The following is a 14,264-nucleotide window of genomic DNA, read 5'->3' as shown; positions in this document are numbered from 1 at the left end:
CCATGACTTCCTCTTTATGTTCAATTTGTCTTGAAGGCAGAGACAGCAACGCCAATGGTGCTTGGATGCTGGCATCACATTTCACAACAACAGCATGGCAGCCCTGAGACCACGAGTGACGACATCGCGGGAACGGCGCTGGCATGCGATGTGAGTATAGTCTTTTTAATTTTAAATGGACCAAACATTTTAATAAAGAAGGGGTTGTCCTAGTAGTGCACAACCCCTTTAAATTATTTCATGTAAAATTTGATAACTGAACAAGATAAACTGTGTGCTTTTTTTCTCCTTTGTGTTTTAAGGGAGTGTGCACTTTCCAGTAACAAAGCACCACACAACAGCTCTATTAATCATATTGAAAGCGTTCTCCAACAGTTGGATGAAGCTCAATCTCAGATGGAGGAGCTTTTCCAAGAAAGAAAAGTTAAACTTGAGCTTTTTCTGCAGCTGCGCATTTTTGAAAGAGATGCAATTGATGTAAGTTTTATTTATCTTTATTTTTTTATACATATATTTATTTACTGAAACTTTTTATGGATGCTCTATTATGATTTTATGTCTTCCTGTACCAATCACCTAGGAGCCGATTAATAAAAACTAGCATTGTACTCACCAGTCTTATGAAGTGCTCACTGGAGTACGATGCACCAAATTCAAGCACTCACCACTAACTTCAGCACATCTTTGCTGTGACATGCACCTCACCAATAATCTATACTGAAGTAGCATTTCTGGCGTTAAAAAAGGCAGCATTTTTAATGCATTTGATGTGAGTGTGATGTGCCCCATGCCATCCTGGCTCCTCCGCAGCTCCACGCATTTTGGCAGAACTGCTTCAAAATTGCAGCTTTTTAAAGCTTTTATGCCTTTTTCTCTGGTGTAAAAGTTTTGATATATCAGCCCTGTAATGCATTAAGAAGAAAAAATAAGTAAACACCATGGTTTTATCCCAGACGTGCTCTTATATGTCATCCGTTGCCTAATGTATAATGTAATTGATTCTGGACATGAGAAAGCAGTTCCTGGTCCAACATCTATTTTTAGGTTAAAGCAGAATTATGGTAAAAAGTGTTGATTTAAGTTGTTAACCAGTTATTTCACCTTTCATGAATTGCCAATTTATTTTATAAATTTGAGCCTTATGTCAGATATACTTTTGTTTAATAAAAAGATACTGTTTTGCAGGTAAATTATTTACAGGTAAGGACAGGCAGGACAGTTGTATAATTTTGTGAATGAGATAGTTGTTCTTCAAAATTTTATTATAATACTGGACTAAAATATATGTTTTTTTCCGCTACTCTGTCTGGTTTTGCTCTACCATAAATGATTTTGTTTTCAGAGTATTTCTCATAATGTGTTTTACAATTATGCAAAGGACCCAGCTAGCAATTGGTTGTACTATTAAATTATGCTGTGAACCAAGAACTCAGAAAAAGTGAAACATGTTTATGTCATAAATAATTCCTCCAGTTATCGAGCGAATCTAATGCAGTGCTGATTTACACAATAATAGGGAACAGGCCAAGTCTATGTTGCAAAGTCAGTAAAAAGTGGTCATGTAGGAGCGCTGAGGAGGCAGCCCAGGGAATGGGGAGGGTGTCGAGTACCGCCACAGCTCCAGCCGAGAACCTCCAAAGGAGGATGGAAGCAGGGTTTAGTAGTGAAAACCAGTCACAGGAGCGCTGCAAGGAAAGTATGACACAGGATAGGGTTTAGCCACAACGTGTTTCGACGGAAGTTCCGTCTTCATAAAAAAAAAATCAAACGTGATTGCTTCTCTTTTAATTTAATAATTTAGTAAGTTTTAATTCAAAGTGATGCCATAAAATACTACTTTTCTCATACAATAATAAAATAAAGCCTTGGAAATTAAGGTACAAAACTCTTATTAGCAATTGATTACTTCCTATAGAATTAAACATATTAGTTAATACATATATATTATAATAAGGCTACATCAGTGTAAGGATACATTTTAACGACAAGCACTACAATTTACAGTATACCTTCACATATTACAAAACCAAATGTAGAAACAAATTACCGTATATACTCGAGTATAAGCCGACCCGAGTATAAGCCGACCCCCCTAATTTTGCAACAAAAAAACTGGGTAAACTTATTGACTCAAGTATAAGAATAGGGGGGGGGGGGAATGCAGCAGCTACCAGTAAATGTCAAAAATAAAAATAGATACCAATAAAAGTAAAATTAATTGAGACATCAGTAGGTTAAGTGTTTTTGAATATCCATATTGAATCAGGAGCCCTATATAATGCTCCATACAGTTCATTATGGCCCCAAAAGATGCTCCATATTAAAATACTCCCCTTATAATGTTCTATACAGTTCTTTATGGCCCCATAAGATGCTCCATATACAAATATGCCCCATATAATGCTCCGTGCAGTTCTTTATGGCCCCATAGATGCCTCATATAATGCTCCATGCAGTTCATTATGGCCCCATATAACATTGTGCCACATGTAATGCTGCTGCTGCACTAAAAAAAAATGACATACTCACCTCTCGTCGCTGCTCCTCAGCATCCCGTCTCTCCACAGTAACTGTTCAGGCAGAGGGCGGTGCACACACTAATACGTCATCACGCCCTCTGACCTGAACAGCCAGTGCAGAGAATGTGGAAGATGGAGCATCGGTGGAACGCGGAAAGGTGAATATGAAATATTCACTTGCTCCCGGCGCTCCTGACGCGGTCCCTGCATGTGCCACGGTCTCCGGGCATGGCAGCTTCTTCCTGTAGTGAGCGGTCACATGGTACCGCTCATTACAGTAACGAATATACAGCTCCACCCCTATGGGAGTGGAGTCCATATTCATTACTTTAATCAGCAGTACCAGTGACCGCTGAACAGCGGAAGAAGCTGCCATGCCCAAAGACCGTGGGACATGCAGTTGCCGCGCCGGGAGCAGGTGAGTATTTGACAGTCGTCGCTCCCCCTCACCCGCCGACCATGACTCGAGTATAAGCCGAGAGGGGCACTCTCAGCCCAAATTTTGGGCTGAAAATCTCGGCTTATACTCGAGTATATACGGTAACAAGCATTAGTTTGACATTTTGGTGAATGGTACACACACAAACGGAATGTGTTCCAGCAGATCCAACGATTACGCACCACTTTGGCCGAAGCTCACAAAACCTGGAAAATCCAATTTCAGGGCCATTCCGATCCCGATAGGCAACAAACATTTCCCTCATATTGCTCAGTAATAGTCACTTTTGCATCTGCTTTTTTTCTCCTGCTATTCGCACTGATACATAGTCTTTTTTACCAGGGCACATTCGACTGAATTCATCATCCTCAAAAAATGCCTGCACCTTTTTCTTCACTTCCTCAGAAACTTTCTTGCCACACTTGATTCTAGGTAAGGCTAAGATCCCATGTTCACATTTAAGCTTTCGAGCTTGTTTGACCATTCGTTCAGATACACCGAATTCGTCTGATATAGCCTTAATGGACCAACTTTTAGGTGCCAATGTCAAGATTTGGACCTTTTTGGACAGCAATGGGCTGACAATACAGCTTCTCTGAACCGATTATGTTGCAAATTCAGCAACAATTCCAGACCACTTAGACTGAACATTATGGCTTGGGAACCAATAATAGATACACAATATTAGGCTTGGGATCCTAGGCAAAGACACCCACCCTCAGGCTTCGGAACCTGCGATAAAGAGACCGCCCGAGGCTCGCCTTGCACGGCTATCGGCCATGGCTCCTAGGCGATGGGGCTGCCAATTCTCGAAAGACAGCATTATTACAACTCTTAATAGGATTATAATACCAACTCTTAGGGAATTGGTTGTGGTATAACCACCATGGACCAACGCAAGGGTTTGAATAGTGCAGTTACCATTCATTGCGTATTAATAAATAACACCATGTTCAGTGGCATTTTTCATTTCTTAAACTGAGAGACTCCAAAAAAAAAAACAATTATCCTTGTAGAGAAAAATGTGCTCTTTCTAATGATATCAGAATTAATATATTTTAGGAGTACCCTTTTTGAGAAATTTGACCTAAAATAGGTAAAATTCGTTTTTTTTTTTAGTTTTTCATCATATGTGGGTGTGAATATTTCCACAAATACATATGCTTTGACTGTGATATTGCAGCAATGCAAAGTCATGTAGATGTTTGGTGTACAGGGCAAAGCACCAGTTACTATTGGTTTTTGGTCTTGAGTTATATATGGGCAAAGTTTGGCATAAATTTTATGTGACGCGTTTTTCAAGCTACTTTGACACAAAATTGCGGCCAAAATATTGTTTTGTCATAGCTGGTAATAATTTAATCGTGTTTAGCAGCAAAAGTTGAGCTAGTATGCCAAATTTCAGCATCATAGCCAGTATAGAACTCTAATAGCTATGTGCCAAAGTTTGCAAAATCCTCTTAGCAGAAGCCGCAGGCTTGGTGGAACCTCCAGTGAAAGGTCAACAGTGCCCAATGTATTTGAGATCTGGCCTTAAAAATTTACAGAACCTCTTTTCAAACATACATTTACATCCTTATAAATTTTCAGCAAAATCGGAGAAGGTCGAGTGGGGATGATTTTTAAAACTGGTCCACTTGATGTGGAATGACCCTAATGCCAATTAAATGTTTCAACTGGGTTCACCTGATGCATGTCGAAATATCTCATGAAAACAGGCAAGAAAAAAGATACATGCACAAAGAGGGATCCCCAAAAATGTGTATATTTAAATAAGAAAGCAAGGCTTTATTAAAGAACCAGAAATACACACACATAAAAACAATTAAAAATCCCTTTGGGATAGTACACACAAAAACAGATCCAAGATAAAGAGTATAATACTCATGATTAGCCCTAGGCAAAAAAATGACATCAATGTGGATGGCAAGACCAACACAACTAAGGCCTAAATAATGAATGAACACCTGTTGACTGTAATGTGTGACAAAAAATGCAAGTTGGCAAAAGGACACACAATTATACCCACTATAACAAATGGAAGTGTAATAAGCATATATGCGATAACACAATTAGTCCTTCAAGATAAGAACTGTATAAAATATAGTCCCAAAAAACTGAGATCCCAAATATGTCACTTGACTGGTCAGAAAACCCAGTTACATAGGACAGATTTGTATGAAATCAAGTCAATACTCAGCCCTGACACAGGTTGGTGTACGATGAAATCAATACTCAGCCGTGACACAGTCAGATAGTCAACCTAGCAAACTAACCAGCCTAAGGGGTACACAGACCCACAGACACAGACCATAAAATGTTGAAAAATTATGTCATTCTTGAGTATATCACTCAATGGTGCTCATAAACGTGTCAAATTTGATCTATAATATACTTTAATATACGTTACTTTAATCTTTAATATACTTAAGAACAGGGCCCCAGACATCACACAGGGGGTCTGAAACACCGCACAGTGGTCCAAAATATCGCTGTGCTCTGCCTGGGGCCCCATATGCTGCCTGGGGCCCCTGTGCTCTGCCTGGGGCCCCATGTTCTGCCTGGGGCCCCTGTGCTCTGCCTGGGGCCCCTGTGCTCTGCCTGGGGCCCCATATGCTGCCTGGGGCCCCTGTGCTCTGCCTGGGGCCACTGTGCTCTGCCTGGGGCCCCATATGCTGCCTGGGGCCCCTGTGCTCTGCCTGGGGCCCCATATGCTGCCTGGGGCCCCTGTGCTCTGCCTGGGGCCCCATATGCTGCCTGGGCCCCCTGTGCTCTGCCTGGGGCCACTGTGCTCTGCCTGGGGCCCCATAGGCTGCCTGGGGCCCCTGTGCTCTGCCTGGGACCACTGTGCTCTGCCTGGGGCCATTGTGCTCTGCCTGGGGGCCCCATATGCTGCCTGGGGCCCCTGTGCTCTGCCTGGGGCCCCATATGCTGCCTGGGGCCCCTGTGCTCTGCCTGGGGCCCCATGTTCTGCCTGGGGCCCCTGTGCTCTTCCTGGGGCCACTGTGCTCTGCCTGGGGCCCCATATGCTGCCTGGGGCCCCTGTGCTCTGCCTGGGGCCCCATATGCTCCCTGGGGCCCCTGTGCTCTGCCTGGGGCTACTGTGCTCTGCCTGGTGCCCCATAGGCTGCCTGGGGCCCCTGTGCTCTGCCTGGGACCACTGTGCTCTGCCTGGGGCCCCATATGCTGCCTGGGGCCACTGTGCTCTGCCTGGGGCCCCATATGCTGCCTGGGGCCCCTGTGCTCTGCCTGGGGCCCCATATGCTGCCTGGGGCCCCTGTGCTCTGCCTGGGGCCCCTGTGCTCTGCCTGGGGCCCCATGTTCTGCCTGGGGCCCCTGTGCTCTTCCTGGGGCCACTGTGCTCTGCCTGGGGCCCCATATGCTGCCTGGGGCCCCTGTGCTCTGCCTGGGGCCCCATATGCTGCCTGGGGCCCCTGTGCTCTGCCTGGGGCCACTGTGCTCTGCCTGGGGCCCCATAGGCTGCCTGGGGCCCCTGTGCTCTGCCTGGGACCACTGTGCTCTGCCTGGGGCCCCTGTGCTCTGCCTGGGGCCACTGTGCTCTGCCTGGGGCCCCATATGCTGCCTGGGGCCCCTGTGCTCTGCCTGGGTGTAGGACACTGGTGACGTCACTTATCTCCGGACATTAGCTCCGGACATTAGCTCCGGACATTAGCTCCGGACATTAGCTCCGGACAAAGCCACGGAAGTTGGCACAAATTGCAGGAAGTAGTATTCTAGGCAATTATATATTAGATGGGCATTTCCTGAAGGAAATACATGGTGCTTGAACAGCGCTACCAGCTTTACAGCAGCACTTTTCACACACGGGACTGGGGGGCACGCTTACTTTTGCACCCAGGGCCGGGGGCGCACTTACTTTTGCACCCGGGGGCGCACTTACTTTTGCACCCGGAGGCGCACTTACTTTTGCACCCGGGGGCACACTTACTTTTGCACCCGGGGGCGCACTTACTTTTGCACCCCGGGGCGCACTTACTTTTGGGGCCGCACTTACTTTTGGTGGGCGGGGCTCCTCGGCCTCCGATTTGGTTTGTGGGGCCCCTCGTCCTCCGATTTGGTGGGTGGGGACCCTCGGCCTCCGATTTGGTGGGTGGGGACCGGCCTCCAATTTGGTAGGCGGGGACCCTCGACCTCCGATTTGGTGGGCGGGGACCCTTGGCCTCCGATTTGGTGGGTGGGGCCCCTCGGCCTCCGATTTGGTGGGCGGGGTCCCTCTGCGTCCGCTTTGGTGGGCGGGGCCGCTCGGCCTTCAATTTGGTGGGCGGGGCTCCTCGGCCTCCAATTTGGTTGGTGGGGCCCCTCGGCCTCCGATTTGGTGGGCGGGGCCCCTTATCCTCCGATTTGGTGGGCGGGGCCCCTCGGCCTCCGATTTGGTCGGCGGGGTCCCTCTGCCTCCGATTTGGTGGGCGGGGAACCTCGGCCTCCGCTTTGGTTGGCGGGGCCCCACGGCCTCCGATTTGGTGGGCAGGGACCCTCGGCCTCCGATTTGGTGGGCAGGGACCCTCGGCCTCCGATTTGGTGGACGGGGACCCTCGGCCTCCGATTTGGTGGGCGGGGCCCCTTATCCTCCGATTTGGTGGGCGGGGACCCTCGGCCTCCGATTTGGTGGGCGGGGACCCTCTGCCTCCGATTTGGTGTGTGGGGACCTTCGGCCTCCGCTTTGGTGGGCGGGGCCCCTCGGCCTTCAATTTGGTGGGCGGGGCCCCTCGGCCTCCGATTTGGTTGGTGTGGACCCTCGGCCTCCGATTTGGTGGGCGGGGACCCTCGGCCTCCGATTTGGTGGGCGGGGACCCTCGGCCTCCGATTTGGTGGGCGGGGACCCTTGGCCTCCGATGTGGTGGGCGGGGCCCCTCGGCCTCCGATTTGGTGGGCAAGGACCCCCGGCCTCCGATTTGGTGGGTGGGGCCCCTCGGCCTCCGATTTGGTGGGCGGGGACCCTCGGCCTCCGATTTGGTGGGCGGGGACCCTCGGCCTCCGATTTGGTAGGCGGGGCCCCTCGGCCTCCGCTTTGGTGGGCGGGGACCCTCGGCCTCCGATTTGGTGGGTGGGGACCCTCGGCCTCCGATTTGGTGGGCGGGGACCCTCGGCCTCCGATTTGGTGGGCGGGGACCCTCGGCCTCCGATGTGGTGGGCGGGGCCCCTCGGCCTCCGATGTGGTGGGTGGGGCCCCTCAGCCTCCGATTTGGATGGTGTGGACCCTCGGCCTTCAATTTGGTGGGCGGGGACCCTCGGCCTCCGATGTGGTGGTCGGGGCCCCTCGGCCTCCGATTTGGTGTGTGCTCTGCCTGGGGCCCCATATGCTGCCTGGGGCCCCTGTGCTCTGCCTGGGGCCCCATATGCTGCCTGGGGCCCCTGTGCTCTGCCTGGGGCCCCTGTGCTCTGCCTGGGCCACTGTGCTCTGCCTGGGTGTAGGACACTGGTGACGTCACTTATCTCCGGACATTAGCTCCGGACATTAGCTCCGGACATTAGCTCCGGACTAAGCCACGGAAGTTGGCACAAATTGCAGGAAGTAGTATTCTAGGCAATTATATATTAGATTATAGTGCTTTGGAACAAAGCACCATACTGTTATTCCACCGTGGATAACTTCTTATTATTATAGTGCTTTGGAACAAAGCACTATATTGTAATCTGATCGTGGATAACTTCTTATTATAGTGCTTTGGAACAAAGCACTATACTGTTATTCCACCGTGGTAAACTTCTTATTATTAAAATGCTTTGGAACAAAGCACTATACTGTTATTCCATCGTGGTAAACTTCTTCTTATTATTATTATAGTGCTTTGGAACAAAGCACTATACTGTTATTCCACCGTGGTAAACTTCTTCTTATTATAGTGCTTTGGAACAAAGCACTATACTGTTATTCCACCGTGGTAAACTTCTTATTATAGTGCTTTGGAACAAAGCACTATACTGTTATTCCACCGTGGTAAACTTCTTCTTATTCTTATTATTCAGTCCGCACGTAATGCGGCCCGAACCGCTAAACTCACAGACTCCAGTGAGGTGTCATTTCGAAGCCAGCGTTCCTGAGAGGTGTGCTAAGTATTTTTCGTGCCGATCGGATTTGTAGTTTTTGCGCAATTTGTGTTTGAAAAAAGTCTTTCAATGCGTTTCAATAGGGAAATTGTCCCATACGTTTATAATGGGCTGGTTTCTGAGGCAATTTCTAAAAATAACTGCCACCTGGCTGATTAGCTCATTGATATGCGCAGTCAGACACAGTTACTATGCCAACGCCTATGAAGTCTACATCAGCTCACCAGGTCACAAGTTTTGTCAGATAATATCAGCTCTTAAAGTGACAGTACAGCACAATTCCAAACCACTATCTGTAGTCTTATGATTATTAGACTGTGGCCCGATTCTAACTCATCGGGTATTCTAGAATATGTATGTCCACGAAGTATATTGCACAGCCACGCAGTATACAGTGCAGAGCCGCGCAGTACACAGCGCAGAGCCGCGCAGTACACAGCGCAGAGCCGCGCAGTACACAGCGCAGAGCCGCGCGGTACACAGCGCAGAGCCGCGCAGTACACAGCGCAGAGCCGCGCAGTACAGAGCGCAGAGCCGCGCAGTATACCGCGCAGAGCCGTGCAGTGCACAGCGCAGAGCCGCGCAGTATAAAGCGCAGAGCCGCGCAGTGTAAAGCGCAGAGCCGCACAGTACACAGCGCAGAGCCGCGCAGTACACAGTGCAGAGCCGCGCAGTACACAGCGCAGAGCCGCACAGTACACAGCGCAGAGCCGCGCAGTACACAGCGCAGAGCCGCGCAGTACACAGCGCAGAGCCGCGCAGTACACAGCGCAGAGCCGCGCAGTACACAGCGCAGAGCCGCGCAGTATACAGCGCAGAGCCGCGCAGTACACAGCGCAGAGCCGCCCAGTATACAGCGCAGAGCCGCGCAGTATACAGCGCAGAGCCGCGCAGTACACAGCGTAGAGCCACGCAGTATACAGCGCAGAGCCGCGCAGTATACAGCGCAGAGCCGCGTAGTATACAGCGCAGAGCCCCGCAGTATACAGTGCAGAGCCCCGCAGTATACAGCGCAGAGCCGTGCAGTACACAGTGCAGAGCCGCGCAGTACACAGCGCAGAGCCGCGCAGTATACAGCGCAGACACACGCAGTACACAGCACGGACACGTGCAGTACACAGCGCAGAGCCGCGCAGTACACAGCGCAGAGCCGCGTAGTATACAGGGAAGAGCCACGCAGTATATAGCGCAGAGCCGCGCAGTACAAAGCGCAGAGCCGCGCAGTATACAGCGCAGAGCCGCGTAGTATACAGCGCAGAGCCGCGTAGTATACAGCGCAGAGCCACGCAGTATACAGCGCAGAGCCACGCAGTATACAGCGCAGAGCCACGTAGTTATACTGCCCAGTCACGTAGTATATTGTCCAGTCACATAGTATACTGCATATCCCTGTTAACAAAAAAAAAAAAAGAATTAAAATAAAAAAGTTACATACTCACCTCCTGGAGCGGCCGGTATCTGATGGTTGTTGCACCTCCTAGAGCGGCCGGTACACGATGCTTGTTGCACCTGGAGTGGCCGGTACCCGATGCTTGTTGCGCGCTCCGGTCCCAAGAGTGCATTGCGGTCTCATGAGATGATGACGTAGCGGTGTTGTGAGACAGAAAGACGGAAGTGCCCTTAGACAATTATATAGTAGATTACCCCGCTCACCAAATCGGACCCCGAGGGGCCCGGCTCACCAAATCGGACCCAGAGTGACCCCGCCCACCAAATCGGACCCAGAGTGACCCCGCCCACCAAATTGGACCCAGAGTGGCTCCGCCCACCAAATCGAACCCAGAGTGACCCCTTCCACCAAATCAGACCCAGAGTGACCCCTTCCACCAAATCGGACCCAGAGTGACCCCACCCACCAAATCGGACCCTGAGGTGCCCAGCCCACCAAATGAGACCCTGAGGTGCCCAGCCCACCAAATCGGACCAAGTGACCCCACCCACCAAATTGGTCCCTAAGGTGCCCCGCCCACCAAATCGGACCCAGAGTGGCTCCGCCCACCGAATCGGACCCAGAGTGGCCGCGCCCACAGAATCGGACCAAAAGTGACCCCGCCCACCGAATCGGACCTAGATTTACCCCGCCCACAAAATCAGACCCAGATTGACCCAACCCACCAAATCGGACCGCCTGAGGGGCACCCAAGTGTGAAAGTCTTGCAGGGGCAGCCCGGGCACCATTCCAAAGCACTATCTGTAGTTCCTTCAGGAAATACCCATCTAGTTATAGTGCTTTGGAACAAAGCACTATACTGTTATTCCACCGTGGTAAACTTCTTCTTATTCTTATTATTCAGTCCGCACGTAATGCGGCCCGAACCGCTAAACTCACAGACTCCAGTGAGGTGTCATTTCGAAGCCAGCGTTCCTGAGAGGTGTGCTAAGTATTTTTCGTGTCGATCGGATTTGTAGTTTTTGCGCAATTTGTGTTTGAAAAAAGTCTTTCAATGCGTTTCAATGGAGAAATTTTCCTATACGTTTATAATGGGCTGGTTTCTGAGGCAATTTCTAAAAATAACTGCCACCTGGCTGATTAGCTCATTGATATGCGCAGTCAGACACAGTTACTATGCCAACTCCTATGAAATCTACATCAGCTCACCAGGTCACAAGTTTTGTCAGATAATATCAGCTCTTAAAGTGACAGTACAGCACAATTCCAAACCACTATCCGTAGTCTTATGATTATTAGACTGTGGCCCAATTCTAACTCATCGGGTATTCTAGAATATGCATGTCCACGTAGTATATTGCACAGCCACGCAGTATACAGTGCAGAGCCGTGCAGTACACAGCGCAGAGCCGCACAGTACACAGCGCAGAGCCGCGCAGTATAAAGCGCAGAGCCGCGCAGTACACAGCGCAGAGCCGCGCAGTACACAGCGCAGAGCCGTGCAGTACACAGCGCAGAGCCGCGCAGTATAAAGCGCAGAGCCGTGCAGTACACAGCGCAGAGCCGTGCAGTACACAGCGCAGAGCCGTGCAGTACACAGCGCAGAGCCGCGCAGTATAAAGCGCAGAGCCGGGCAGTACACAGCGCAGAGCCGCGCAGTACACAGCGCAGAGCCGCGCAGTACACAGCGCAGAGCCGCGCAGTATAAAGCGCAGAGCCGCGCAGTACACAGCGCAGAGCCGCGCAGTACACAGCGCAGAGCCGTGCAGTACACAGCGCAGAGCCGCACAGTTTAAAGCGCAGAGCCATGCAGTACACAGCGCAGAGCCGCGCAGTACACAGCGCAGAGCCGTGCAGTACACAGCGCAGAGCCGCGCAGTATAAAGCGCAGAGCCGTGCAGTACACAGCGCAGAGCCGCGCAGTACACAGCGCAGAGCCGCGCAGTACACAGCGCAGAGCCGCGCAGTATAAAGCGCAGAGCCGCGCAGTATAAAGCGCAGAGCCGCGCAGTACACAGCGCAGAGCCGCGCAGTACACAGCGCAGAGCCGTGCAGTACACAGCGCAGAGCCGCGCAGTATAAAGCGCAGAGCCGTGCAGTACACAGCGCAGAGCCGCGCAGTACACAGCGCAGAGCCGTGCAGTACACAGCGCAGAGCCGCGCAGTATAAAGCGCAGAGCCGTGCAGTACACAGCGCAGAGCCGTGCAGTACACAGCGCAGAGCCGCGCAGTATAAAGCGCAGAGCCGCGCAGTATAAAGCGGAGAGCCGCGCAGTACACAGCGCAGAGCCGAGCAGTACACAGCGCAGAGCCGCGCAGTAGACAGCGCAGAGCCGTGCAGTACAGAGCGCAGAGCCGCACAGTATAAAGCGCAGAGCCGCGCAGTATACCGCGCAGAGCCGTGCAGTACACAGCGCAGAGCCGCGCAGTACACAGCGCAGAGCCGCGCAGTACACAGCGCAGAGCCGCGCAGTACACAGCGCAGAGCCGAGCAGTACACAGCGCAGAGCCGCGCAGTACACAGCGCAGAGCCGCGCAGTACACAGCGCAGAGCCGCGCAGTATACAGCGCAGAGCTGCGCAGTACACAGCGCAGAGCCGCGCAGTACAGAGCGCAGAGCCGCACAGTATAAAGCGCAGAGCCGCGCAGTACACAACGCAGAGCCGCGCAGTACACAGCGCAGAGCCGCGCAGTACACAGTGCAGAGCCGCACAGTACACAGCACAGAGCCGCGCAGTACACAGCGCAGAGCCACCCAGTATACAGTGCAGAGCCCCGCAGTATACAGCGCAGACACGCGCAGTACACAGCACGGACACGCGCAGTACACAGCGCAGAGCCGCGCAGTACACAGCGCAGAGCCGCGTAGTATACAGCGAAGAGCCACGCAGTATATAGCGCAGAGCCGCGCAGTACAAAGCGCAGAGCTGCGCAGAGCTGCACAGTATACAGCGCAGAGCCGCGCAGTATACAGCGCAGAACGTGCAGTACACAGTGCAGAGCCGCGCAGTACACAGCGCAGAGCCGTGCAGTACACAGCGCAGAGCCGCGCAGTACACAGCGCAGAGCCACGCAGTATACAGCGCAGAGCCGCGTAGTATACAGCGCAGAGCCGCGTAGTATACAGCGCAGAGCCACGCAGTATACAGCACAGAGCCACGCAGTATACAGCGCAGAGCCACGTAGTTATACTGCCCAGTCACGTAGTATATTGTCCAGTCACATAGTATACTGCATATCCCTGTTAAAAAAAAAAAAGAATTAAAATAAAAAAGTTACATACTCACCTCCTGGAGCGGCCGGTATCTGATGGTTGTTGCACCTCCTAGAGCGGCCGGTACACGATGCTTGTTGCACCTGGAGTGGCCGGTACCCGATGCTTGTTGCGCGCTCCAGTCCCAAGAGTGCATTGCAGTCTCACGAGATGATGACGTAGCGGTGTTGTGAGACAGAAAGACGGAAGTGCCCTTAGATAATTAGATAGTAGATTACCCCGCTCACCAATTCGGAACCCGAGAGGCCCGGCCCACCAAATCGGACCCCGAGGGGCCCGGCCCACCAAATCGGACCCAGAGTGACCCCGCCCCCTAAATCAGACCCAGAGTGACCCCGCCCACCAAATCGGACCCAGAGTGGCTCCGCCCACCAAATCGGACCCAGAGTGACCCCTTCCACCAAATCAGACCCAGAGTGACCCCTTCCACCAAATCGGACCCAGAGTGACCCCTTCCACCAAATCGGGCCCAGAGTGACCCCGCCCACCAAATCGGACCCAGAGTGACCCCACCCACCAAATCGGACCCTGAGGTGCCCAGCCCACCAAATCAGACCCTGAGGTGCCCAGCCC

The 14,264-nt window shown here is 51.7% G+C and overlaps 1 protein-coding gene across 1 annotated transcript in view; it reads left to right on the top strand.

Annotated features, from left to right (window-relative positions):
- TRIO (trio Rho guanine nucleotide exchange factor) overlaps positions 1-14,264 on the top strand; it is a 3,555,343-nt gene that overhangs the window by 759,222 nt on the left and 2,781,857 nt on the right. The window contains 1 exon segment of the mRNA XM_077269474.1: positions 303-477. Coding sequence (XP_077125589.1) covers positions 303-477 — 175 coding nt within the window.

This window comes from Ranitomeya variabilis, chromosome 6 (genome assembly GCF_051348905.1).
Source record: "Ranitomeya variabilis isolate aRanVar5 chromosome 6, aRanVar5.hap1, whole genome shotgun sequence".
Classification (NCBI taxonomy): domain Eukaryota; kingdom Metazoa; phylum Chordata; class Amphibia; order Anura; family Dendrobatidae; genus Ranitomeya; species Ranitomeya variabilis.
This window is presented reverse-complemented; position numbering and strand designations above follow the sequence as displayed.